Source organism: Embiotoca jacksoni, unplaced genomic scaffold (assembly GCF_022577435.1).
Source record: "Embiotoca jacksoni isolate LCO1_2020_lvr unplaced genomic scaffold, fEmbJac1.0.p SCAF_72, whole genome shotgun sequence".
In the NCBI taxonomy this organism is placed as follows: domain Eukaryota; kingdom Metazoa; phylum Chordata; class Actinopteri; family Embiotocidae; genus Embiotoca; species Embiotoca jacksoni.
Window position 1 is genome coordinate 911030 of NW_027185428.1, and position 27228 is coordinate 938257.

Below are 27228 nucleotides of genomic sequence, written 5' to 3' on the forward strand. Positions count from 1 at the left end.
TTGTTGGAAGGTGAACCTTCGGCCCAGTCTGAGGTCCAGAGCACTCTGGAAGAGGTTTTCTTCCAGGATATCTCTGTACTTGGCCGCATTCATCTTTCCTTCAATTGCAACCGGTCGTCCTGTCCCTGCAGCTGAAAAACACCCCCATAGCATGATGCTGCCACCACCATGTTTCACTGTTGGGATTGTATTGGGCAGGTGATGAGCAGTGCCTGGTTTTCTCCACACATACCGCTTACAATTAACGCCAAAAAGTTCAATCTTGGTCTCATCAGACCAGAGAATCTTATTTCTCATAGTCTGGGAGTCCTTCATGTGTTTTTTGGCAAACTCTATGCGGGCTTTCATATGTCTTGCACTGAGGAGAGGCTTCCGTCGGGCCACTCTGCCATAAAGCCCCGACTGGTGGAGGGCTGCAGTGATAGTTGACTTTGTGGAACTTTCTCCCATCTCCCTACTGCATCTCTGGAGCTCAGCCACAGTGATCTTTGGGTTCTTCTTTACCTCTCTCACCAAGGCTCTTCTCCCACGATTGCTCAGTTTGGCTGGACGGCCAGGTCTAGGAAGAGTTCTGGTCGTCCCAAACTTCTTCCATTTAAGGATTATGGAGGCCACTGTGCTCTTAGGAACCTTGAGTGCTGCAGAAATGATTTTGTAACCTTGGCCAGATCTGTGCCTTGCCACAATTCTGTCTCTGAGCTCCTTGGACAGTTCCTTCGACCTCATGATTCTCATTTGCTCTGACATGCACTGTGAGCTGTAAGGTCTTATATAGACAGGTGTGTGCCTTTCCTAATCAAGTCCAATCAGTTTAATTAAACACAGCTGGACTCCAATGAAGGAGTAGAACCATCTCAAGGAGGATCAGAAGAAATGGACAGCATGTGAGTTAAATATGAGTGTCACAGCAAAGGGTCTGAATTAGTGATGGTGAGATGAAGCCTCATGAGGCATCGAACCACTTCAGCCAATTGGTTCGAGAAAGGGTTCATTTCTCGAAGCTTCATGTGAACACGAAACCACCTACTGGCCAAGTGTATAATGACAGGCAGCTGTATCTGAACCACATGTGACGCATTGAATTTTTGTGTCTGTTATGGCTGTTGGGAATGACTATGAATTACAAAAATGTATGACCAAATAATTTCTGTACATAAATTATCATATATGTGCATAATAAAATATTTTTTTGAATGTATTCTGTGTGTGTAAATTTTCCCAAAATGGTCGTATCATATGATATGGCAGGTTGTGTAATAATGTTTTTCTGTCACTTTAGGAAAATGGCATGGGCTTCAGCAGGCAGAGGACAGTGGAAGTGTTTGTGGAACTAGGAAGAGGGGACTGAATATGCTTGTGTAACTTGGACAATGATGTACAGGACAGGGGACATTTTATTCATTTTTATTCAGAAATAACAGTTTCTCAACAGTTTTTGGTTTTGTGGATGTCCACATGTCAGAAGTAAGGCTAACAGCAGCCACCTTTTCCACTTTAGCCTTCTCCTTCTCCTTAGCTGACTCATACTTGGCCTCCACCATGGCCTTCAGAGCCTAAAGGAAAAAATATATAGTGCTGAACTGTGAGACACAATAAAGTACTCATTTGTTTCATGCATGCACCCATACATACCTGCCTTGTAGGGAGAACATAATTAGGATCCAGTTTGGACACAAACGCCCTGAATCCAACATCATCCACAATACTGAAGGGCTGTGTGTCCTTCACTATCATGGAGACGAGGGCTTCATCCAGCTCTTGTTTTCTGGTGGCTGGTTAAAAGAGAATAAATACAGTGTCTGTTACCTGTCTTTATTTGCACAATAAACAAAAGTGAACAGGGAAAAATTGTGATGGTGCATTTGTAATATTGTAATGACTTACCTTGGCTGGGTGAAGCTCCAGTTTCCTCCTTATTCTCATGCAAGGCACGGTAACGCCTCAGCATGGATGAGGTGTTGTTATTGTACCCCAACTCACCTTTGAATAAAATAAGAAACTGTGAAAAATACAGTTCTTGATAAGCAAACCTAATGTGTCTGAAATAGAGTTAGATTTAGCTTACCTTATTAGGAGTTATCAAATCAAAGTGTTCCCACAGGGGAAATCCTCCTCTTCCCAGCTGGCTCCATCTTATCACCTCCTTCTCTCCTCACTCTCCTAAATCTCCAAACTATCTCTCTCTCTCTAAACTCTCCAAACTATCCAAACTCTCAACTGACCTCAACTCTCCACCAACAACCCACATTTTGAACGGAGCCTGAGGGGTTTATATTGCCGTCAAACCTCCCGGCAAAATCTGAACCACTTCCCGAAGCAGTCAGGTGGTACAGCCGGGCAGCGAGGCTTCGGACGTCATCGTTTTTGGCTCCTCCCCTAAATGAAGCAAGCCTCGACACGCGCTTCGAGGAAACGCCCCCTCCGTTACTCGACACGCGCTTCGAAGCGTCGGCACGTCTCGTAACATCACTAGTCTGAATACTTATGACCATGTGATATTTCAGTTTTTCTTTTTTAATAAATTTGCACAAATTTCTACATTTCTGTTTTTTTCTGTCAAGATGGGGTGCTGAGTGTACATTAATGAGAAATAAAATGAACTTTTTTGATTTTAGCAAATGGCTGCAATGAAACAAAGAGTGAAAAATTTAAAGGGGTCTGAATACTTTCACTGTATATATAAAAAGTCAAGAGTCAATGGTCTGCTTTTTAAGTAAAGGTTTAATTGCAGCCACTTTAAAAGCCTGCGGTACATAGCCGGTTGCAATAGATAGGTTGATCTGATCTAATATGGAAGTATTAATTAAAGGGAAGACTTCCTTAAAAAGTTTAGTTGGGATGAGATCTAACAGACAGCTAGAGGATCCAGATGAAGAAATAATTCTAGTTAACTCAGAGAGCTCAACAGGAGAGAAATGTTCCAAGTTTACATCTGGTCCTACAGTTGCTTTCAGGGCTGCTGTTGCTTAGCAACACATCAGTGATGGTGTCAGGAAGGATCTGCCCGATTCTCTCCCTAATACATGGATACTGGATACAGTTGTTTAATGGCGGCTATTTACTGTATACCAAGTTTACTTTGGAATAACACAACTGATGGTCTCATTAAGAAGGTAAAAAAAATACCACCAGTTAGCTTTTGACCTGGTTCACCAGTTAACAGAAAACTATTCAAGGTTTATGTTGGAAGAGAAAGTCATCATAATTATTAAAGTAACTAAATCTTTCAGATGGATGTAGTGGAGTACAGAGTATAAAGTGGTGTGTGTTCCTAACATTGTACAGTTCTGTTATAGGAACCTGACTGTATTAAGTGCCCTGAGATTTCGTATGTTGGGATTTAGGACAAACCGGTAATCACGGCAAAATGCCCGTCCTATACAGCAAAAACATGGGATAGCCACGCTTGGCGACGTCTAGGCGTGACAGTTACCTGTACCTGTTTTCCTGTAGTGGCCAAAAATTAAACCTACTGCATGCTTTCAACCTTGTGATTTACAGGAAAACGAAACTATTGGCAGAGACACATGGTTGGGGAACAGAAAACAACTCAAGAACAACACGGTCATCTCCTGCATTCAAACCGCATTGTCCCGCATGGCCATCAGTGCTAAATGCCACCGACCCTCCCCCCCTCCCTCCTGATACCACGGAAGAGTCTCCTTTGTACCTGATCTCAATACCTCTGTTGCGGTACCTTGGTCACATGATCCTTCATCGCGTGACATTATGGTGCGTGAAAGCTTTACGCCTAGACAGCCCAAAGCGTGGCTATCTCACGGTTTGCTGTGGTGACGCTTCGCCATGACACTGGCTGGTCTGGGGCGACATAATTAAATGGAAACATAAAGCAGAAGCAGCTCAAAGGTGTACTTTCTGTTTATCACTACTGATGCTTGGGTTTCAACAAGCAGTTAAAGGCTGTGTCGTTTTCTGATGAGCTCTGATATTCTGCGTGCAAAGATAAATCTGCTTGATGATGGATTAGTGGATCAAATGTGTCCATATCAATAAAGAGTGCACGGTGGGTCAGTAATTTGCCTGGTAGGACTTTTTGAATTGATGATTCAGGGATTTTTGCTGTATGCCCAGGATCAAGACTTTTGGCAGCGGTGCCAGCGTGTTAAATCCCCAGTCATTGAAAAAACAGCTAAAGTAGGATCTGCTAACCCTTTGATTGAGGTTTATATAGCGGGGGCTCCGGTCCTGCTTTGTGAGACCACCATTTTCCCGTAGGTGACTGGCTCTGGCACTCTTTGCAGGATGAGTAGTAAGGTAAGAGGGTGTTTCATGCATCAGGTTCTCTGTTAATGGTTGGCTTGATTAGCCTGAAGAGCTACTCTGTCGCTCCTCAAATTATGAAAAATCATGATCAGAGTCTGAGCATGAAGCTGCAACTGCACAATAAACGAACTGAACTGGCATGAACAGCATCACTGTGCTGTAACCCACTGTCTCCCCTGGACTCAGATCATATTCTACGAGGACAGAAACTTCCAGGGCCGCTCCTATGAGTGCGGCACCGACTGCCCTGACATGCACCCTCACTTCAGCCGCTGTAACTCCATCAAGGTGGAGAGCGGCTGCTGGGTGCTGTACGAAAAGCCCAACTACACTGGCTACCAGTACGTCCTGACCAGGGGAGAGTACCCGGACTACCAGCGCTGGATGGGCTACAACGACACCATCCGCTCCTGCCGTACCTTTTCCTACGTGAGTGACTAACTTCTGCTGCTGTAGTGAAAGAAATCCAAGAAATATCAGGCCATAATTTACGTTTCTTTCCAATGTGTGAGAAGAAGCTTGTTTTAAGTATTTGATGTTGTGGTTTCAGAGCCTGAAATGGGGACTTGCTCTGTTTTCTGTATTGTTGTCTTTGCATCAGGCCATAAATGATACATATATGGATTTCACTGCAGAAAAGTGATTTCTATGCATTTCATTCATTTAAGAACCTCAAAATCATTATCATGTGATTTAAGGTCAGGTGTAAAGCAAGCCTGAAATTACAAATCTCAATGGTATTTTATATAGAGGATAATCATTTATAGATTCAGGACCAAGAAAGCTGAATTTGTTTTTGTTGGTAACTACTTATAATTATGCCACATTGTTTTATTGACAGGTGTCTATTCTATATAAGTTCTGTCTGAGGTTTCTTTCTGTCAAAAGAAAGTTTTTTCTTCCCTCTGCTGGAGGGATAATGTATGTATAATGTTGTGAAGTCCTGGTGTAAGGACTTTAATGTGTTAAGTTCCTTTAAAAAATAAGCTGTGTTATGATTTGGCGCTCTATAAATTGAATTGAGGTTCAAAATGGGCCTTTAGTTGTGTCTTTGCTGCTGAGAACATTGTTTCCGTTAAAGGAAACAGCACTACAGACGCTGTTATTGAACTTCTGTTCTCCTTCTCCAGACAAGCGAGGGGCCGTACCGCATCCGCATCTACGAGCGGCCCAACTTCCAGGGTCAGATGATGGAGTTCAGCGAGGACTGCCAGTCGGTGCAGGATCATTTCCGCAGCCGCGACATCTACTCCTGCAACGTCATGGATGGCTACTGGACCCTCTACGAGCACCCCAACTACCGTGGCCGGCAGTACTTCATGAGGCCCGGGGAGTACCGCAAGTTTAGCGACTGGGGGGCCACCTGCGCCACCACCGGGTCCTTCCGCAGAGTCACCGATTTTTAATCTGGAACCTTTGATTTTATTCACTTTCAATAAAAACTCCCTGTTCAACCTCTAAAAATCCTGGTGATGTGAACAACACTGTGTCAGTAACTGACCAAGCATCAGTATGATGTTGTTACAAATAACTTAATAAATGGAGCTTGTAAACTATTTCCTCTGCTCGTGAGTAAATGTTTTCGTATTGGCTGGTTAAATAATTAGCGTATAAACTTTTTTATAAGCTTTTTAATCTGATCATTACTGGAACACAGCATCACTGTCATATATCACATATTAACACACATTATTCACACATTCCCTGAAGAGGTAGTATATATCTAAAATAGATGCAGCATTGTTATTCTACGTTTCTGTTGCATCAAATTTATTAGAGCTGCAATGTTTAGGTTAAATAACATCGTTGGCTTACTACACCTTTATTTACTCTCTAATTTACTGTTAAAAAAAAATTTAAAACTTGTGATGGAAACGCAGCGACCTTTCATACTTCAAACCTCAGCTTTCCAGCTGTTGCTGACTGAATTTCAAAAATAACTTTGTGCTAAAGGGTTAAAAGAAGCAATTCTTGTGTCTAAGAAACCTTCACTATATGTTTGTTTGTGTCATTCTATATTTTACTCAGTCATTTCAAATCCCACAGAAAATATATCAGTGTACATACATGATGATGTGGCCGAGTTAGCTGCCACAGAACGAGTACAGAGCACAGTAATAAACCGTTCTTTGGTTCATCATTCACATACCGAACTGTTCACACAACCTCTCTTTTAGTTTCTTGTGAATACACCGATCTGGTCCATTTAAAAACAAACAGCCGACGGGTGGGAGAACTCAGCAGTGACTGTTCCAGCACCGACCGTCACACTGTGGCTCTTGCTGGAAGCTCTGCAGTGTCCTTCGGCCTAAACAGAGGCTGACACACAGGAGTGGGAGGACTCGTGTAGAGTCTCTGCTGACACCAGAACTCATTACAATAACAACACCCCCACAGGCTAATGTATATAACACTGGTGGACATTACCTTCAGTGACCAGCGGAAGGCGGTTAGACCAGCAGCAGCCATTATGGGGAAGGTTTGTGTTCAGTTTTACCTCGCAGGCTCTCTGACGCTCGTTAAAATCAGGAATGATCTGACAGGATGCCTTTTCTGTTACATCAGATCATCTTCTACGAGGACAGGAATTTTGGAGGCCGTCACTATGAGTGCATGAGCGACTGCGCCGACCTGCACTCCATGTTCGAGCGCTGCCGCTCCATCCGGGTGGAGAGCGGCATGTTCATGATCTACGACCGGCCGAGCTTCATTGGGAACCAGTACCTGATGAGGAGGGGGGAGTACTCGGACTACATGGGCATGACTGGCTTGAATGACTGTGTCAGATCGTGCCGCATGATCCCCATGGTAAGGCCTTCGGTGGAACAACAGAAGTATCGTATAAACCATCACACTGCCTCTACGGGTATTTTAAATGAGGTCAAATATGTTCAGAAGGAATAAACTTCACTAGACACCCGTTAACATAATCTACCTTTGAAATAATGATCAAGGAGTTTAATATACAGTTAAACAATTTAGTTCATATTCAGACTTTTGTCCATAGTTAATGTTTTTATTAATGATTCTTGCCACAACTTTTGTCACATTTCAATGATTGTATTTTTCTATTTTACTAACTGCAAATGTCGGGCAAATAAACACGGTTATGCAGATTTGTATGTTTCATAACCCCAAAAACAACCTTTGGGGTTACTTTTTGAAGACATTACTTTCATCCCAGTTATCAGTTTCGGTGATGTTGTGTTCACGTCTGTACCGTGTATGTAAAGCCGGTTAGCGTAGCCTAGCATAAAGACTGCTACCTACTTATCTTTTAAATGTTCAATAGTGTAAAAACGATGATTCCCTATTTTATTAGCAGGATGAACCGGGTCTGATTGTCGTCTTGCCTTTGGATTGAGCCAGGCTAGCCAGTTCCTTGTTCTTTCTATATGCTAAACTTGAATAAAGTGTAAAGTAAACCTTCTTATCTAACTCTCCACTACACCTATAAACGTATTTGCCAAAATATTAAACTATTCCTTGAAAAAACTCTGACTGGCAGACAAAAAAAAAATCCACTCAGTCGATTTAACCTTTGACCCTGGTGACCTCTGCAGCACAGCAGCGGCTTCAAGATGAGGCTGTACGAGCATTTCGACATGGGAGGTGAGATGATGGAGCTGGTGAACGACTGCCCCAACCTCATGGACCGCTTCCGCCTCTCCAACTTCAACTCCTGCACCGTGATGGACGGCCACTGGCTGCTGTACGAGCAGCCCAACTACAGGGGGCGCCACTACTACCTGAGGCCCGGCCAGTACAAGAGCTTCAGCGACTGGAGCGGCAACAGCTCCAGGGTCGGCTCCATCAGGCGTCTCATGGATCTCTAAAGACGGGACAACGGTTCTTGTGAAATGTCTGCTCTTTGCCTTGTTTCACACGCTGAATAAAATGGCGTCAGTGCTCAAGTGTATTCAGTTTTGTTCTTGCTCTCTCCGTCTGGAGGGCATGTTTTCCCCGGAGGATGTGACAGGGTCGTGGCCTGACATCCTGGCTCTCATCAGGGGACTGAATAAAATACTGCAAGCACTGACACTTACCAAGCCCAGACTCCAGCGTTATCTGTTGTCCACCTTTCACTGACACACATGGAGGATTCAGTTAAACAAAAGTAAAGCTGAAGATTTCCCTTAAAACAACATTTTAGGAACTGATTCCACCAAGAAGTCCATTTAGTAATTGTTTTGCAGCATTCAATCCTTTCACAACATCTTCAGCAGCAGTTTAAGTCCCTGCATTTTCAAGACTGAGCCAAAACAAAATGCTCAGAAAAGTTTTATTTATTTATTTTTTCTTCTACAAGTCTGTGATTACCACAGAGAGCAAGATCATGTGATGTGATTGAAAGTTTTATCCATAAAATATCATCTAAATATTACAGGATGGTATTTTTTTTTATTTGGGAAGAAACATTATTATTATTTAACCAGCGTGTAATAACTGTGTATTTATTTGGACAGATATGAACCTCTCCACCAGAGGGCAGTGGTACAGTTGAAATTAAAGATAACACAAGGTCAAACCTGTTGCTGTTGACCAATACTTATGTGAACTACAGTACGCAGCGAAATGAAGACAAGATCATTGCTCCAAACACAGCTCAAAAAGTAATAGTTCATTACATTATCAACAAAACAGTAAGTGTAGTTTAAGTGTTACCAAAAGAAGAATTACAACGTCATATTTTACAAGACTTAAAACGGATCAACTAAAAAGTTTTAAAAAAAGCTTCATCGACCCTTGTAATTATCCACACGGATGTCTGGATGAGAGCAGGAACTCGAAAACACAACCATGAAAATAACAACGTTGCACCTGCCGGCTCTCACCTGCACAAACGTACCTCAGGACAACACGGCGGCACCAACACCAAAGATTCCCAACTATTACAATATGAATGGCACATGCAGAGTCTGCATTTCACATTCACCACATATGTGATAAGTGTGAGTCTTCGGAGAGCTGTGGGCTAACAGGGCAGGCGACGCGGCCAACATGGGGAAGGTAAACACCGAACTCGTGTTCATATGTGATATGAGAAGTTCAAACTGGGACTTTTCTTGACCTTTATTAAGTGTTATGTGGAATTATTGTAAGAGTGATTGTGTTTTAATACCATGAAAACTGTTTTACTTAAGCAAACAAAGTAGTGTTAATTTGTATGTGTTGAACAGGTATTGTAGCACAAAAATTACAAAAAATTTATGTTTTCTATGTTTAGATTATTTTCTATGAGGACAAGAACTTCTGCGGCTGCCACTTCGAGTGCAGCAACGACTGCGCAGACTTGACGTGCCACCTCAGCTGCTGCACCTCCATCAGGGTGGAGAGCGGCTGCTTCATGATCTACGAGAAGCCCGACTTCACCGGGAACCAGTACTACCTGAGACGAGGGGAGTATCCCGACTGCCACCACTGGATGGGCGTCAACGACTCCGTCAGCGCCTGTCGCCTCATTCCCATGGTGAGCTACTCGTTTGTGGGCGGAGCCAGTTGTAGTACAGATTGTGTTAGCATCTATTTAACCACTGTTTTTCTGTCTTTTGTAGTGAGTAAATTAACTGGTGACGATAGTTGAATGTTTTCTAACCATGGCAGCCATCCTTGTTTGGGTTTGGAAACAGCATTTGTTTTTTGTTTTTTTTCATTGAGGTGGTTGAAAGAGTCTTTGAGGATTGAAGAGATAACCTAATTTTTAAGAGCAAACCTTCTGTTTTTTTCTTTAAATTAATATATTTTTTCACTTTAAGTTAATTTATTTTGTAAAAAACCAAGCGTTAGCTCTCTGAACTGAATGTATGCTAGTTCAGGCTGTAAACTGGGGCTCATCCTTACTCCTGAGTCCTTCATAATATTTTCATCTTACAAGTTTTCTCCATTAACTGCACTATACAGTGGTGTGAAAAAGTGTTTGCCCCCTTCCTGATTTCTTATTTTTTTGCATGTCTGTCACACTTAAATGTTTCAGATCATCAAACAAATTTAAATATTAGTCAAAGATAACACAAGTGAACACAAAATGCAGTTTTTAAATGAAGGTTTTTATTATTAAGGGAGAAAAACAATCCAAACCCACATGGCCCTGTGTGAAAAAGTGTTTCCCCCTAAACCTAATAACTGGTTGGACCACCCTCAGCAGCAACAACTGCAATCAAGCGTTTGTGATAACTTGCAATGAGTCTTTTCCAGCTGTGGAGGAATGTTGGCCCACTCATCTTTACAGAGTTGTTGTAATTCAGCCACATTGGAGGGTTTTCCAGCACCAACCTCCTTTTTAAGGTCATGTCACAGCATCTCAACAGGATTCAGGTCAGGACTTTGACGAGGCCACTCCAAAGTCTTCATTTTGTTTTTCTTCAGCCATTCAGAGGTGGACTTGCTGGTGTGTTTTGGATCATCGTCCTGCTGCAGAACCCAAGTTGGCTTCAGCTTGAGGTCACGAACAGACGGCCGGGCGTTCTCCTTCAGGATGTTTTGGTAGACGGTAGAATTCATGGTTCCATTGATCACAGCAAGTCTTCCAGGTCCTGAAGCAGCAGAACAGCCCCAGACCATCACACTACCACCACCATATTTTACTGTTGGTATGAGGTTCTTCTTCTGAAATGCGGTGTTACTTTTACTCCAGATGTAACGGGACACACACCTTCCAAAAAGTTCAACTTTGGTCTCGTCAGTCCACAGAGTATTTTCCCAAAAGTCTCGGGGATCATCAAGATGTTTTCTGGCAAAAATGAGACGAGCCTTAATGTTGTTTTTGCTCAGCGGTGGTTTTCGTCTTGGAACTCTGCCATGCAGCCATTTCTGCCGAGTCTCTTTCTTACGGTGGAGTCATGAACACTGACCTGAACTGAGGCAAGTGAGGCCTGCAGTTCTTTGGATGTTGTTGTGGGGTCTTTTGTGACCTCTCGGATGAGTTGTCTCTGCTCTCTCGGGGTAATTTTGGTCGGCCGGCCGCTCCTGGGAAGGTTCACCGCTGTTCCATGTTTTCTCCATTTGTGGATAATGGTTCTCACTGTGGTTCTCTGGAGTCCCAAAGCTTTAGAAATGGCTTTAGAACCTTTTCCAGACTGATAGATCTCAATTACTTTCTTTCTCATTTGTTCCTGAATGTCTTTGGATCTCAGCATGATGTCTATCTTCTGAGGATCTTCTGGTCTACTTCACTTTGTCAGGCAGGTCCTATTGAAGTGATTTCTTGATTGAGAACAGGTGTGTCAGTAATCAGGTCTGGGTGTGACTGGAGAAATTGAACTCAGGTGTGATAAACCACAGTTAAGTTATGTTTTAACAGGAGGGGCAAACACTTTTTCACACAGGGCCATGTGGGTTTGGATTGTTTTTCTCCCTTAGTAATAAAAACCTTCATTTAAAAACTGCATTTTGTGTTTACTTGTGTAACCTTTGACTAATATTTAAATTTGTTTGATGATCTGAAACATTTAAGTGTGACAGACATGCAAAAAAAATTGAAAATCAGGAAGGGGCAAACACTTTTTCACACCACTGTATCTATCTATCTATCTATCTATCTATCTATCTATCTATCTATCTATCTATCTATCTATCTATCTATCTATCTATATCACCGATGACTAAACTATCATTTCACTTTATATGTATAGTTCAGATCATGTTTAGTAACCTTTATTCACATAGCTGAGCTCCACCCATACCAGCCCAAAGAGCTTCTTTTATGTAAACAATAACAAATGATACTGAACACACACACTCACAATAGAAAGCTAGCGAGCTACTGGTTGGAGATCCCTGTATAAGATACTTATCTGTTGTCAGCACTAACTGGGAGTTGGTGCATCTCCACCTTTAAAGAACCAGGACGCTGAATCAGCTCGGAAGCTAAGCAACGTTGCTGTGGATGGGCGGAGCAACAAAGCCTATTTCAGCCCACAGACTGGATATAAACGTGAACGTAGCTTACGCAGCTAAAAAAATTAGGCAGATACGGAAGTATCTTAAGCTACAATACCAGCGAGTGCCACTAGAGGTCGGCTCCAAAAAGCCTCCGGCTCCATAGACTCCCATTCAACTTCTCTCATCAAATCCAAAGTGAATAAAATGTGTCCATCAGTTATCTCGGTGTTGTTAGCTAAAGTCACTCCTTCTTATTAGTTTTCTGGAGGTCCATCTGAAAATAATCCCTCATTCATTAGAAAAGAAGATTCAAGAAGACCTGTTTTTGAGGGCGTGTCTGTTTGATTGACAGGCCTGTGGTGCAGTCAGGTTACAGCTATCGGTGGGCGGGACGTAGTATCGTCAGGTTTCCAATCAGATCGGTCAGATCCACCGCTGGCTCCTCCCCCAGCTCGTCCAAATATGGTCACTTCCTGCTCCAAACCGCTCCGAACTAGTAAAGATGGTGACGGACAGAATCTGAACTGGAGGATTCATAACGTTCACAAACCAACGCCGACATCACTGATGGTTGCCACTTGGTTTGGACGTTTACACTGAGGTCCCACTTCCTGCTTGGCCGACGATACAAAGCTAAGAGTACAACCATGACACAAGTGAAACAGCCAGCAGTTACTCTTCCTGTTTATCTAGAAAATTAGAGGCAACGACACGTCTACGACACAATCCAAGAGAGCGACGACTACAGTGACAATGGCAGCGGCCAACTCTTGAATATTTATGCTTCACTTTTGTACAAAGAAGTGGGAGGAAGCACACAGTATACAGCAGGGACGAGCAAGTACACCATTATCTGTATCTGTATCTGTTACACCAACTAAATTATCTATATCCGTACTTGGAGGGGCGGGGCTTAGACCAGAAATGGGCGGGAAATAACCGGAAGTTGTTCATTTAAGCCTGAGATTGAAATGGTTTGATCAGAAAATTGCTAAATTTATCATTTATTAGAAAACTAACAGAACAGCATCAGAATTGAGTTTCAGAGCAATGTTTTGATCACAAGAGTAAGAGAACTATTTAAAGAACAAGTTATATTTATTGACTAGTCTACATATGTTCTGGATCAAGTGTAGGTCTAACCAGTCCAAATTGCCACATCCATCATAAATTTCTAATACATAATGTAGAGATACATATTTCTAAATGATGCACATCTTTCAACCATTCAAAGAATATATGAATACTGTATGTTTATAAAGTGTTGAAACCATCCTTACAGCCATCATTAATAATGCAGGACAATAATAATCATTGTACTAGGATGTAAAACCACAGCTGGGTGTGTTTCTGAGGAGGTGATTTATTTAATAATGCCCCTTTCCCATTTGAACCAGAAGCCCGGGTCATTCATCATGCGCCTGTACGAGCGGCTCGAGTTCGGCGGTCAGATGATGGACCTGGTGGACGACTGTCCCAGCGTCATGGACCGCTTCCACATAAATGACATCTTCTCCTGCAACGTGAAAGACGGCAACTGGCTCTTCTACGAGCACCCGAACTACCAGGGCCGGATGTACCTGATCCGGCCCGGGGAGTACAAGAGGTTCAGCGAGTGGGGAGGCCGAAACGCTAGAGTCGGCTCCATCAGACGCATCATGGAGTACTGACCTGTGTGGAGCCTTTCAGCACTACATGGAGGTTTTGGAGCAGCGTCATGGCTTCAGATAACGACCAACAAGACGAGAGAGAGAGCGCACAAACAACTGCATGCATCTGTTTATTTGTTCACATTTAAAAGTCTTAGTGTCCTGATAATCTTTTTAAATATTATTCAGATGATTCACTGATGTCAGAAAAAGGACTCTGCAGAACCGTACACCATCAGCACAAACAACAACACACTCCTGGACCTGTTCTTCATCAAACACTCACCAGTGTAATAAAGTTATTACCAAATGGAGTCTCTATAGTGAATTCAGTTGTGCGGAGAAGCTGAGACGTTTAAAACTTGTGAAATGAGGTTCAAAGTGTTAATCTGATCTGCGCGAGAGATCTAAGAAAATCCTTAATATGAAGTCATAATAAGCATTTTACAACAAAAAGAGCTGAAGCGAGCTGCTCAGCTGTAGATTGTAGACACTATAATGTGTTGTCCTGATTAAATACCGGTTTTATCCTGCTGATGCTGCGCAGGATGCCGTCTATCACTATTGTACGCTGGCATTTTCGGGAGGAAATTGTGATGAACATGGAGGAAAGAACAATGACTCATCACACCAAGAGTCATCTATACATAAACAGATTTCCACCCACCCATGATGCCCCCACCTCTGATCCATCATCACTGTAAGGGATATATTTGAATGACAATACTTTATGCTGTGCAATCACACGGCTGCCCTTTCTCTCTTTTTTTTTTTTATAAAGCAGCGTGTGGCTTGGCTCAGGGACAGCATTGACGGCTAATACAGTTGTTGCCAACATAACCATGGGGAAGGTAAAGAAGCTTAGTTTTACACACCTGTAAATGTGTTTTCGGAGTATTTTGCAGCACTTTGTTACAGAATCTTTGTGCGTTGCTTTTCGCAGATCATATTTTACGAGGACAGAAATTTCCAAGGTCGCTCTCATGAGTGCAGCAGCGACTGCGCCGACCTCCACACCTTCTTCAACAAATGCAACTCCATCCGGGTGGAGAGCGGCTGCTTCATGGTGTACGAGCGGCCCAACTACATGGGCCACCAGTACTACCTGAGGAGAGGAGAGTACTCTGATAACCAGCGTGCGATCGGCATCAATGACTGCGTGCGTTCTTGCCGTATGATCCCACAGGTAGGTCATTAGCACTTGTGAATTTGTTTTAAAAGGCTGTGTTAAATGCTCATCTTGAATACCAACTGGAGAAGGTAACAGAGACTTTGACCCCACGCCAGCACCGAGGCTCCTACAGGATGAGGCTGTACGAGCGCTCCGATATGTCTGGCCAGATGCACGAGCTGATGGACGACTGTCCAAACGTCCAGGACCGGCTCAGCATGTCCGACTTCAACTCCTGCAACGTGATGGACGGCCACTGGCTGCTGTATGACCAGCCCAACTACAAGGGCAGAGTGTACTACCTGAGGCCCGGGGAGTACCGCCAGTACAGCGACTGGGGAGGAGTCAGCCCACGGCTCGGCTCCATCAAGAGGATCACAGACTTCAACTGAAGAATTGTTTTGATGCTTCTTTCGCTGTCTGTTTCCACAATAAACTTTAAGAGCGTCATAAAACATTTATCCTTTATTGTGTGTATCTGCCACTTCTCAGCTGTGCTTTGTTCACTATTTTACAAAGTAAGACACAATTTAAATGTGCAGATTTCCTCTCCCAGCGAAATGTTAAAGAAAGGAGAGTGTCTGGCAGCTGTGGGTTACACAGCGTGTCTCCTGGTTAGCTCGCCCACTGCACTTTAATCTCCTCTAGGCTTAGGCATACCATCCCAAACAATGTCCTCTCCTGGTTTGTGCCCCTGATGGGATTAGCTGGTCTCTGTGGCGGGAAAATGTGTCCACACCATTACAGACCAGCCGGAGAGAAGCAGCACAGACTGTGGAGCAGCAAACTGATTCTGGACAGAACCAACAGCAAAATATAAAATATGACAAACAGTAAAAGATCTGGATTGATCTGGTAAAACAGGAGACATCTCGTATAAACACAAATTATAAGTGTCCAGACGGTCACACTAATAATTCATTTACTTTTCTTAAAATATCTTGAGATACATCGATACATAAAGCCAGTCATATACACTCTGTTCATGGCTGTCTTCATTTTCTTGGAAAAAAAATAAAAAAATATATGTATATATTTTTGACAAAAATTAAAATTTTCTTCTAAGGGACAGACATCAGATAAGTTTCAGGAATCTGTCGTCATAGTTATTTTATGTGATATATAATAAATAACATGAATGGTAATTTAATAAACATAAATCTAAATTGACATTATAAGTTTGATAACTGACACATCGTTAGAGGTGTAATATACATGTTACTATCCCTGCAGTTATTAATTAAATCTAGTTATCATCCATTATATAAATGGATCTCACGTATTATAAAGTTGAGATTTATCATGTCACCACGGATAAATAAATCAATCAATGGTGGCACGTGAGCTGTGGTGGAAATTGATTTCATTAAATAATAATAGTAATCATTATTTGCTATATCTGGTCCAAAAGAGAGAAAACATGCTCTCAGTTTAATATCGCAGAAGGAGTCTTCATGAATAAAAATAAATATGGCTGTGATTCATCCAGAGAAGTTAAAACTACCACATAACTGAAGAACAAGTCAAATATGACAGAATCTGGCAGTAAATGTATTGTTCGTAAGTAAAAGCATTGCACACACACACACACACACACACACACACACACACACACACACACACACACACACAAACACCGAGTACACGCTAACATTGTATATGATCATGTAAAACTCCTGTTAAAGTCTTGATGTCCAGTGGACACAGACCAGCAGCAGAGGATCCACTTACTTATTTGCATACCATGCAGCTGCTCAGGGAGAGCAGCAGTGAAGGTCAATGGCTTCCTCCTCTGTTACGCAACATATTTAATGCGACAGGGCCGTTCCATATTGTTCTGCAGCCATTGTGCGCTGGATGTGTGGATACCATACTAGTGTTTTCCTTTGTACCTGCATGTCAAAACACCAAACCAGTTAATTATTTATCCTTCTTTTTTCAAATACAAATCCATATTTCTGACCCAATGTTGTGCTCCAACAAAAAGGTAAACATGTGCCAGTAGCCTTCAGTTATAACTACGACAGGATTTGAATAACAAAGCTTTGTTTGTGAAGAGGTGGTATAAAAAGCCCTGAAAACATGGGGAATCTCTCCAACGGAGACCATGGGCAAGGTGAGTAATGTGTTTCCTCTCTGCTGAGTTACTACACAGCTTATCAGTCTGTTTGATTTCGAACACAAAGCTACACTTTTGTTGAAAAATGTTAATGAAGCACAGTCCAACTGCTGGTCTTGATGCTTTTTTAAAAACCTTTCCGCCAGATTATCTTTTACGAAGACAAGAACTTCCAGGGTCGGAGCTATGAGTGCAGCAATGACTGCATGGACCTTCACTCATACTTCAGCCGGTGCAATTCCATCCGGGTGGAGAGCGGCTGCTTCATGATCTACGAGCGACCCAACTTCATGGGCCACCAGTACTTCATGAGGAGGGGCGAGTACCCCGACTACCAGAGGTGGATGGGCTTCAGTAGCTGCATCCGCTCGTGCCGGATGATTCCCCTGGTAAGAACAGTGAAAGACACACTTTGGCACAGCTCTCTGAATATTGAATCATTAACATCTAGTCAGGAACCGGTTGTTGTTTGTTGTCTGATGTGTGACCGTTGTTTGTCGGTTTCCCACAGTACCGAGGCTCCTACAGATTGCGTATCTACGAGAAGCCCGACTTCAGCGGCCACATGATGGAGTTCATGGACGACTGTCCCTGCGTGTCTGACCGTTTCCACCACCGCCATGTCTACTCCTCGAACATTATGAACGGCTTCTGGATCTTCTACGAGTACCCCAACTACCGAGGCAGACAGTACTTCCTAAGACCCGGGGAGTACAGGAGGTACCGCGACTGGTGCGCGACTTGTGCCATCGTCGGCTCCTTCAGGAGGGTCACTGAATTTTAGCCATTAAAAAACCTCGCTGTAAATATTAAACACTTTGTTTATTAAAGATGTTGAATTTTTAACCTGCTGTGTGAACGTGTTTTCATTCATTTCTTCAAGGTTGGCTTTGAAGTGCGATTTTGTTGCTTTGGGTAAAGACAAGGAGCCTTGAAACATGTTAAATATGTCTTTGTCTGTTTTGTACTATGTAAATACTGTGAACAGGAGGCCAATCAAAGCCCCTTTTATGTTGTAATTACAAGTCACAGCCATAACAGTACTGCAGTACTGCAAAGCAAATAAACCATCCATCAAGCTGGAGACACCTTAATATTGTCCAATGACTCTTAGTCTCTCACCCAAACTGGAAAGCAGAGAAACGGATTCTATTGTTGTTGTTTATCTCCCACCTGGTCCTTATTCAGAGTTTCTAACTGGATTCTGACTTTTGATCAGATTTAGTGCTGAGTTCAGATAAAGTGATGATAGTGGGAGACTTTAACATTCATGTTGACGTGGACAACGACAGCCTCAGTTCTACTTTTAGCTTATTATTAGATTCTATAGGCTTAAATAAACCCCGTCACCGTGGTAACCACACCCTCCATCTGGTTCTGTCATATGGGATGGAAACTGAAAATGTAACTGTATTTCCTCAAAACCCTGTTTTGTCAGACCACTTCTTCTTAACATCTGAAGTTACAATACTGGACGACACAGCATGTGGGAATAAATCCCACTACAGTAGATGTCTGTCAGATGATGTCATGGCCAAGTTTAAGGAAGCAGTTACATGCTTGTCCTCTTCGATGCCGTGTGTTAAAGCAGTGGAAGACATCTACGTTGATCTTAGTCCCACACAAGTGGATCATCTGGTAGAAAACACTGCAGTATCTCTGCTACAACTCTAGATGATGTCGCCCCTCTGAAGAAGAGTCATGAACCAGAGGAAGTTGTCTCCATGGTACAACTCAGAACTACGCTCTGCTAGGCAGCGACTAGAAAGATGGAAAGGAAATGGAGTTCCACTAATTTAGAAGAATTTCACCTGCCTGGAAGGAGAGTCTAATATTATATAAGAAAGCTCTTGGTAAGGCCAGAACTTTATATTATTCATCATTAATAGAGGACAACAAGAACAACCGCAGGTTTCTTTTCATTACTGTAGCAGGCTGACAAAGAGTCCCAGTTCTGTTGAGCCCTCTATTCCTTCAGCTCTCAGCAGTAATGACTTCATTAACTTCTTTACTAATAAAATTCTTACTATCAGGGAGAGAATCGGGCCGACCCTTCCTGACACCATCACTAATGTGATGTTAAACACAGCAGCCCTGAAAGCAACTGTAGGACCAGATGTAAACTTGGAACATTTCTCTCCTGTTGAGCTCTCTGAGTTAACTAGAATTATTTCTTCATCTGGATCCTCTAGCTGTCTGTTAGATCTCATCCCAACTAAACTTTTTAAGGAAGTCTTCCCTTTAATTAATACTTCCATATTAGATCAGATCAACCTATCTATTGTAACCGGCTATGTACCGCAGGCTTTTAAAGTGGCTGTAATTAACCCTTTACTTAAAAAGCCGACTCTTGATCAGCTGTTTTAGGAAACTACAGACCAATTTACAACCTGATGTTTATTTCTAAAATCCTTGAAAAAGTTGTTGCAAATCAACTTTGTGATCATTTACAAAGGAATGATCTGTTTGAAGATGTTCAGTCTTTAGAGTTCATCATAGCACAGAAACAGCTCTGGTGAAAGTTACTAACGACCTTTTATTAGCCTCAGATAATGGACTCGTCTCTGTACTTGTTCTTCTGGGCCTCAGTGCTGCTTTTGATACGATTGATCATACGATCTTATTACAGAGATTAGAAGACGTTACGAGGATTAAAGGAACTGCATTAGACTGGTTCAAATCCTACTTATCAGATAGATTCCAGTTTGTCCATGTCAACAATGAGTCTTCCAGACAAACAAGAGTTAGTTATGGAGTTCCACAAGGCTCAGTGTTAGGCCCAATACTTTTTACTTTGTACATGCTTCCATTAGGAGATGTCATCAGGAAGCACTGCATCAACTTCCATTGTTATGCAGATGACACTCGGCTATATCTTTCTATAAAACCAGATGAAACTAATCAGTTAGTAAAACTTGAAGCCTGTCTAAAAGACATAAAGGCCTGGATGACCAAAAACTTCCTGCTTCTAAATTCAGACAAAACAGAAGTTCTTGTACTTGGTCCTAAACACCTCAGAAACTCTTTCTGTAATCACGTAGTTACTCTAGATGACGTTGTCTTGGCCTCCAGTAAAACTGTGAGGAACCTTGGAGTCATCTTTGATGAGGATTTGTCCTTTAGACACCATATAAAACAAATCTCCAGAACTGCCTTCTTTCATCTACGTAATATTAATAAAATCAGGAAAATCCTTCCTCAGCGTGATACAGAAAAACTCATTCATGTGTTTGTTACTTCTAGACTAGATTCTTGTAATTCCTTGTTGTTAGGATGTCCAAATTACTCATTAAAAACCTGCAGCTGATCCAAAATGCTGCAGCAAGAGTACTGACAGGATTTAACGAGAGAGATCATATTTCTCCAGTTTTATCTTCTCTTCACTGGTTTCCTGTGAAATCAAGAATAGAATTTAAAATTCTCTTGATGACTTACAAAGCTCTACATGACCAGGCTCCATCATATCTTAGAGATCTTATAGAACCATATAATCCTAGCAGAGCACTTTTCTCTCAGTACGCTGGTCTACTTGTGGTTCCTAGAGTTTACAGAAGTAGAATGGGAGGCAGAGCTTCAGTTTTCAGGCTAAGAGGGAGTTTTTCCTTCCCTCTGTTGGAGGTTTTTCTCCCTTAAAGAGGATTCCCCCCCCCCCCCCTCCTGGTTTATGTGGGAATTGTTGAATTGTTGAATTGTTGGGTTTCTCTGTATAATATTGTAAAGTCTTGCTGTAAGGACTTTAATCTCTTAAGTGCCATGAAATAACCTGTGTTGTGATTTGGCGCTATATAAATAAAATTGAATTGAATTGAATTGAATTGATTCTTGTTCATTGTATTACTCTATAGAATATAAATTATAAATCACTGTATACCATATTTATATGATTAACCCATAATTGTATATTTTTTACTACCATAAATCTTTCGGTTATTGGTACCACATTTTCCTGCAGCTACTTGCTGTATCCCATAATGTTCTGGTGATCAAAACAAATTTTATAATTTAACTAATTTACTTGTTGTTTAATGTAGAATAATGACTTTATTAATCTCAGTGGGGAAATTTTGTCATCACAGCAACTGAGGGAATATAGGTACGAACAGATAAGTACAAAAGAAAAACTTACAAATACGCACAAGAAAAATAGAATAAAATAAAAATAAAAAAATCTTTTAGGAAAAGTATTAAAAAAATATGTCAATAATTTAGATGTCACAAATATGAAAACACTTTGTGCTAAAGCACCAAACTCAAAAACAAATATTTTTTTCAAGCACCATCATCAAGCCATTATGTCTTTACCAAATTAATGCCATCACATTTTTTACAGTTATGATAATTGGAGTTCAATCAGTCCTGCAATATTTAATATTTATTCTATCAATCTACGCAGTATCGGCAGAAATTCCCACAATTCCTCAGCAGTTACAGCCGGCCTTTCCAAAAAAAAAAGTATAACTTCTCATTTCCAATCACCAGGCTCTTCAACCTCGTGAAAACAAACCACATGTGGAGAAGTAGGTATGTGTTGAATGAACAGTTTTTTGTGTTGGATTTAAAACACATTTAAAGCACTTGTTTATAGAGAACATGTTGCCAATGTTTTCTATATTTCAGACAAACTGTTTTGGGAATCTATGTCACTTTCAGCACTCAGGAATTGTTCTGTGGTTCTTGTAAAGTCTGAAAATGAAGAAAAGATGAGAATTGAAAATATTTGCAGCTCTTGTTTATAGAATGTTCAGTGTGCATTTTTTAGCCTCAAAAAATAATTACATAGGATTTTTCATTTGGTAATTAAAAAATTAAAATCAAGATTTTCTTGCTTGACTTGAAATTTTTGCCCGTTCATTCAAACTGTTCATGTCACTGCATTTCTTCTGAAAAACTGCAGCAAAATCAAGCTTGCATTGCTTAAAAAAAACCCGGATTCAATGAATAACAATAAACTCGTAGTTTTGTAGTTATTTTGGTACATGACAATCTTCTAATCGCCTCAAACAATGGACTCGTCTCTGGACTTGTTTTTCTGGACCTCAGTGATGCTTTTGATGCGATTGATAATACGATTTTATTCAAGAGATTGGAAGATGTTATAAGGATCAAAGGAACTGCATTAGACTGGTTCAAATCATACTTATCAGATAGATTTCAGTTTGTCCATGTCAACAATGAGTCTTCCAGGCAAACAAGAGTTAGTTATGGAGTTCCACAAGGCTCAGTGTTAGGCCCAATACTTTTTACTTTGTACATGCTTCCATTAGGAGATGTCATCAGGAAGCACTGCATAAACTTCCATTGTTATGCAGATGACACTCCGCTATATCTTTCTATAAAACCAGATGAAACTAATCAGTGAGCAAAACTTTAAGCCTGTCTGTGGTGGCGGGGCATGGTTAGCTCAGCTGCAGGGGGGAGATAGTGATGGAGTGGTTCAGGGAACGGTGCCGGGAGGAGGATAATTGGCGCAGCTGAACAGAATCAGGGGATTTGGTTTCTCTCCTTTTACAAGTGAGCAGGACCTGGTGAGGAGGAGGATGAGAAGCAGCCTGGGAACGGACGCTCGGAGGCAGGGCAGGAGAGTGCCAGCATCGTGTACAGCAGAGTGTGTTCAGCAAGTGTGGGTTTAACAATAAAACGCAACCATAAACCAAACTTTGTGGCTCAGCGGGTCGTATTGTGTCTCCAAGGGACCCCCATGGTAGCTCAGACGTGCTACACTGGCGCCCAATGTGGGGCATGGAGACAGGTGGACAGCAGAGTGAGACGCCGATGCAGCCGATCATTGTGCTGGGACAGATGCTGGGCGGGATCGCGGCAATGCAGCGCGATCAGGTGGAGGCAAACCGCCAGCTTCTGGGGACACTACAGGTGCAAGCAGAGCGACAGACCCGTGCCTGGGAACAGCTCGTGGGCTGGGCCGCGGGGGGCCCACCGGCACCCTTTTCGGGGACGTAAAGAGGGCCATTTTGGACCGGCTGGGCCTGTCCCCTGAAGACCACCAGAGAAACTTCTGGGAGGCTAAGCTGGGGTCCGGGGACCAGCCATTTGTCTACGCTCAGCGGCTGAGGGACTCGGCGACCAGATGGCTGCAGCCGGAGAACGCCGGAGAAGCGCCGGCGGTGGTGGACAAAATTGTGATGGAGCAATTCACGGAAGGGCTGCCGGCCAGGACCGCGGCATGGGTCCGCGGTCACCGCCCGGTGACGCTGGAGGCTGCCATCACCCTGGCCAAAGACCACCTCACGGTCCATCCCGGCGGGCAGGGGGATGGGGGTCGGCCGCCGGCGGCAGCCCGACCAATTCCTGCTCCACGGAGGAGAATCCCACAGCCTGGGGTGGCCTGGGCCCTGCCGGTACCACGGGCACTAACACCCCCCCGGTTCCCCGAATACTTGGGAGCGGCCAGCCCCGGCACACTTCCCAACCTACAGGGGGGTCCTCAACCGCCAGGGCAGGAATGTTGAAGGTGTGGGCAGCCCGGACACTACCGGAGAGAGTGTCCATTGATGGAGGTGGGACAGACGGTTCGGGTTGCCGGGCCTCCAACATCCTCCCCCGGCCCAGGAGCGATGTATCGCGTTCCGGTAAGGATCTAGGGGGGTACACACTAGGTGATGGTGGATTCGGCCTGCATGCAGTCGCTGATCCACCAGAGCCTGGTTCAGCCCGGGGCATTGGTGGAGGCGTCGTGGGTGAGGATTAAGTATGTACATGGGGGTATTCACGATTACCCGGTGGTGGCCGTAGAAATTAGATACGGGGGAAAAAACATAAAGTGAAGGTAGTGGTTAGCTCCCGCCTTACGCACCCCCTAATCTTGGGAACAGATTGGCCTGGGTTTCATAAGTTAATGGGGCAGTGTGCGGGGGTGCGTTTACGACCAGCAGGGACATGCGGGATGTGTGCTGTGCTCAGCGGCGACGCAAGGTTGGCCGACACTGCAGAGAGGGAGGGGGAACCTCCTGAATTACACTCCATGGAGGATTTTCCACTTGAGCAGTCTTGGGACGATACGCTACGCTTCGCCTTTGACCAAGTGATAAAAATTGATGGTCAGCTGGTGCGCCCTGATGCAGCGCCGTCATACCCGCACTTTTCATTGATTAGGGACAGACTGTATAGAGTGAGTCATGACACTCAAACAGGTCAGGAAAACACCCAGTTGTTGGTGCCAAAAAGCTGTCGGGAAATGATTTTCCAGGCGGCTCACTATAACCCGATGGCTGGCCACATGGGATATGATAAAACTCTGGACCGGATAATGGCCTGGTTTTATTGGCCGGGCATCCGGGGGGATGTGCGCCGTTGGTGTGCATCTTGCCCGGAATGTCAACTGGTAAACCAGCCGGCCATTCCGAGGGCGCCTTTACATCCGCTACCCTTGATGGAGGTCCCATTTGACCGTATGGGCATGGACCTCATCGGGCCATTCCACCAGAGCGCACGCGGATATCGCTTTGTGTTAGTCCTAGTGGATTACGCAACACGATATCCCAAGGCAGTGCCGTTGCGCAGCATTTCGGCAAAGAGTGTTGCGCAGGCTCTGTTTCAGGTCATCTCCCGAGTCGGAATCCCGAAAGAGATTCTGACTGACCAGGGCACCCAGTTCATTTCGCGAACACTGAGAGAACTTTATGGATTACTGGGCATTACGTCTATTCAGACCAGTGTTTATCACCCACAGACTGACGGGCTTGTGGAGCATCTGAATAAGACTTTAAAGTCCATGATTCGTAAATTTATACACGACGATGAACGTAATTGGGATAAATGGCTTGATCCTCTGTTGTTTGCAGTGCGGGAGGTCCCCCAGGCCTCTATGGGATTTTCTCCCTTTGAACTGCTGTTTGGCAGGAAACCACGAGGGGTGCTCGACCTGCTTAAGGAAAACTGGGAGGAGGGTCCGAGCTCCGGCAAAAGTGAAATTCAGTACGTCCTGGACCTGTGAGCAAGACTCCACACACTGGGTCAGATGTCACGTGAGAATTTGCTCCAGGCCCAGGAATGTCAACAATGACTGTGCAACAGAGGGGCCAAGCTGAGGCAATTCACACCGGGAGAAAAGGTACTTGTATTGCTTGCGTCTTCCAGCTCAAAACTCCTTGCCAAGTGGCAAGGGCCCTTTGTGGTCACATGGCGAGTGGGGGACGTTGACTATGAAGTGGTGCGATCTGACAGGGGTGGAGCTACACAGATCTACCACCTCAACCTCCTAAAAATATGGAGAGAGGCAGAGCCTATTTCTCTGGTGTCCGCAGTATCTGAGAGAGAGGAGCTGGGGCCAGAGGTTCCAAAGTCCACCAATCCTGCCTCGCTCCCTTTCAACGCCCATCTCTCTGGGACCCAGAGAACAGACGTTGCCCAGTTGCAGAAGCAGTTTGCTGACGTGTTCTCCCTCCTGCCAGGGCGCACAGACCTCATAGTACATCACATTGAGACATCCGCGGGTGTGACGGTGCGGTCGCGGCCCTACAGGTTACCTGAACACAAGAGAAAAATTGTTCAGAGGGAATTGGCTGCTATGCTGGAGATGGGAGTAATAGAGGAGTCCAACAGTGCCTGGTGTAGCCCCATTGTTCTTGTTGTCAAGAAGGATGGATCTATACGGTTCTGTGTGGACTATCGCAGGGTGAATGATGTATCACGATTTGATGCGTACCCAATGCCCCGGGTCGACGAACTCCTGGACCGACTGGGCACTGCATGTTTATTTACGACACTGGATTTAACCTAGGGCTACTGGCAGATTCCTCTCTCGCCAGAGTCCAAGGAAAAAACGGCCTTCTCCACTCCGTTTGGGTTATACCAATTTACCACACTTCCCTTTGGGTAGTTCGGTGCCCCAGCCACGTTCCAACGCTTCATGGACTGGGTGCTGCGTCCGCACGCTGCATATGCGGCCGTCTACGTGGATGATGTTATCATCCACAGCACCACCTGGGTGGAGCATGTGCAGTGGGTGGGCGCAGTGCTGGAGTCCCTGAGGCAGGCTGGGCTCACCGCCAACCCAGGGAAGTGTGCAGTTGGACGGAGGGAGGTACAGTGTCTGAGGTACCACTTGGGCGGTGGGCAGGTGCATCCTCAGGTGGACAAGACTGCTGCTATCGTAGCCTGACAAAAAATGAGGTGAGGCGGTTTTTGGGGCTGGCAGGTTATTATAGACGTTTCATCCCAGACTTTGCGGATCTGACCAGTCCCTTGACCAACCTGACCCGGAAAGGTGCCTCAGATCCGGTCCAGTGGACGGAGCAGTGCCAGTTGGTGTTTGAGAGGGTGAAACAGGCTCTCTGTGGGGAACCGCTCCTTCACACACCTAACTTCTCTCTTCCCTTTACCCTGCAGACTGATGCATTGAACAGAGGGCTGGGGGCTGTTTTGTCCCAGTAGGTACGGGGGGTTGACCGTCCTGTTCTTTACATCAGCCAGAAACTGTCGGAGAGGGAGGCCTGGTACAGTACGGTGGAGAAGGAGTGCCTGGCCATCCGGTGGGCGGTCGACTCCCTTCGCTACTACCTCCTGGGACGCCCATTCACCCTCTGTTCAGACCACGCTCCGCTCCAATGGCTCCACCGCATGAAGGATACCGACACCCGGATCACTCTGTGGTATCTGGCGTTACAGCCTTTTAACTTCAAGGTGGTCCATAGGCCGGGGGCGCAGATGGCCGTGGCCGACTTCACAGCCTTTGCCATGACACTCAAAACTGAGGTCAGGTGCATCCTGTTTCCACTGATCATCCTTGAGATGTTTTTACAACTTGATTGGAGTCCATATAGTGAATTCGGTTGATTGGACATGATGTAAAAAGGCACACACCGTCTATATAAGGTCCCACAGTTGACATGTCAGAGCACAAACCAAGACATGAAGTCCAAGGAATTGTCTGTAGACCTCTGAGACAGGATTGTATGGAGGCTCAGACCTGGGGAAGAGTACAAAAACATTTCTGCAGCATTGAAGGTCCAAATGAGCACAGTGGCCTCCATCATCTGTAAATGGAAGAAGTTTGGAGCCACCAGGACTCTTCCTAGAGTCGGCCGCCTGGCCAAACTGAGCGATCGGGGGAGAAGGGCCTTAGTCAGGGAGGTGACCAAGAACCTGATGGTCACTCTGACAGAGCT

General features: G+C 44.1%; 4 protein-coding genes and 1 pseudogene across 7 annotated transcripts; all 5 read left to right on the forward strand.

The window, feature by feature from the left end:
* Positions 1-788: 788 nt before the first annotated feature.
* On the forward strand, positions 789-5690 carry LOC138215336 (gamma-crystallin M2-like). Of its 2 annotated transcripts, none has more exons than XM_069177431.1 (3): positions 789-1130; positions 4471-4713; positions 5415-5690. In XM_069177431.1, exons 1-3 carry the CDS (start codon positions 1110-1112, stop codon positions 5688-5690), a joined length of 540 nt encoding a protein of 179 aa, XP_069033532.1. In that variant the 5' UTR covers positions 789-1109. The 2 variants fall into 2 exon arrangements, with proteins under 2 accessions (XP_069033532.1, XP_069033533.1); XM_069177432.1 differs by lacking the exon at positions 789-1130 and adding an exon at positions 4264-4275.
* Positions 5691-6685: 995 nt separating this feature from the next.
* Positions 6686-8225, forward strand: LOC138215335 (gamma-crystallin S-1-like). The gene is made up of 3 exons (XM_069177430.1): positions 6686-6763; positions 6850-7092; positions 7848-8225. The coding sequence occupies exons 1-3, from the start codon at positions 6686-6688 to the stop codon at positions 8118-8120; spliced, it is 594 nt and encodes a 197-aa protein (XP_069033531.1). The 3' UTR covers positions 8121-8225.
* Positions 8226-9285: 1060 nt separating this feature from the next.
* On the forward strand, positions 9286-13835 carry LOC138215329 (gamma-crystallin S-1-like). 3 transcript variants are annotated; one of them, XM_069177415.1, is made up of 4 exons: positions 9286-9294; positions 9512-9754; positions 12980-12985; positions 13566-13835. In XM_069177415.1, exons 1-4 carry the CDS (start codon positions 9286-9288, stop codon positions 13833-13835), a joined length of 528 nt encoding a protein of 175 aa, XP_069033516.1. The 3 variants fall into 3 exon arrangements, with proteins under 3 accessions (XP_069033516.1, XP_069033517.1, XP_069033518.1); XM_069177416.1 differs by lacking the exon at positions 12980-12985 and having other exon boundaries at positions 13563-13835; XM_069177417.1 differs by lacking the exon at positions 12980-12985.
* A 696-nt stretch (positions 13836-14531) lies between these two features.
* LOC138215323 (gamma-crystallin S-1-like) lies at positions 14532-15377 on the forward strand (annotated as a pseudogene).
* A 1703-nt stretch (positions 15378-17080) lies between these two features.
* LOC138215325 (gamma-crystallin M2) lies at positions 17081-17888 on the forward strand. Its single transcript, XM_069177411.1, has 3 exons — positions 17081-17101; positions 17251-17493; positions 17616-17888. The coding sequence occupies exons 1-3, from the start codon at positions 17093-17095 to the stop codon at positions 17886-17888; spliced, it is 525 nt and encodes a 174-aa protein (XP_069033512.1). The 5' UTR covers positions 17081-17092.
* The last annotated feature ends 9340 nt before the right edge of the window (positions 17889-27228 follow it).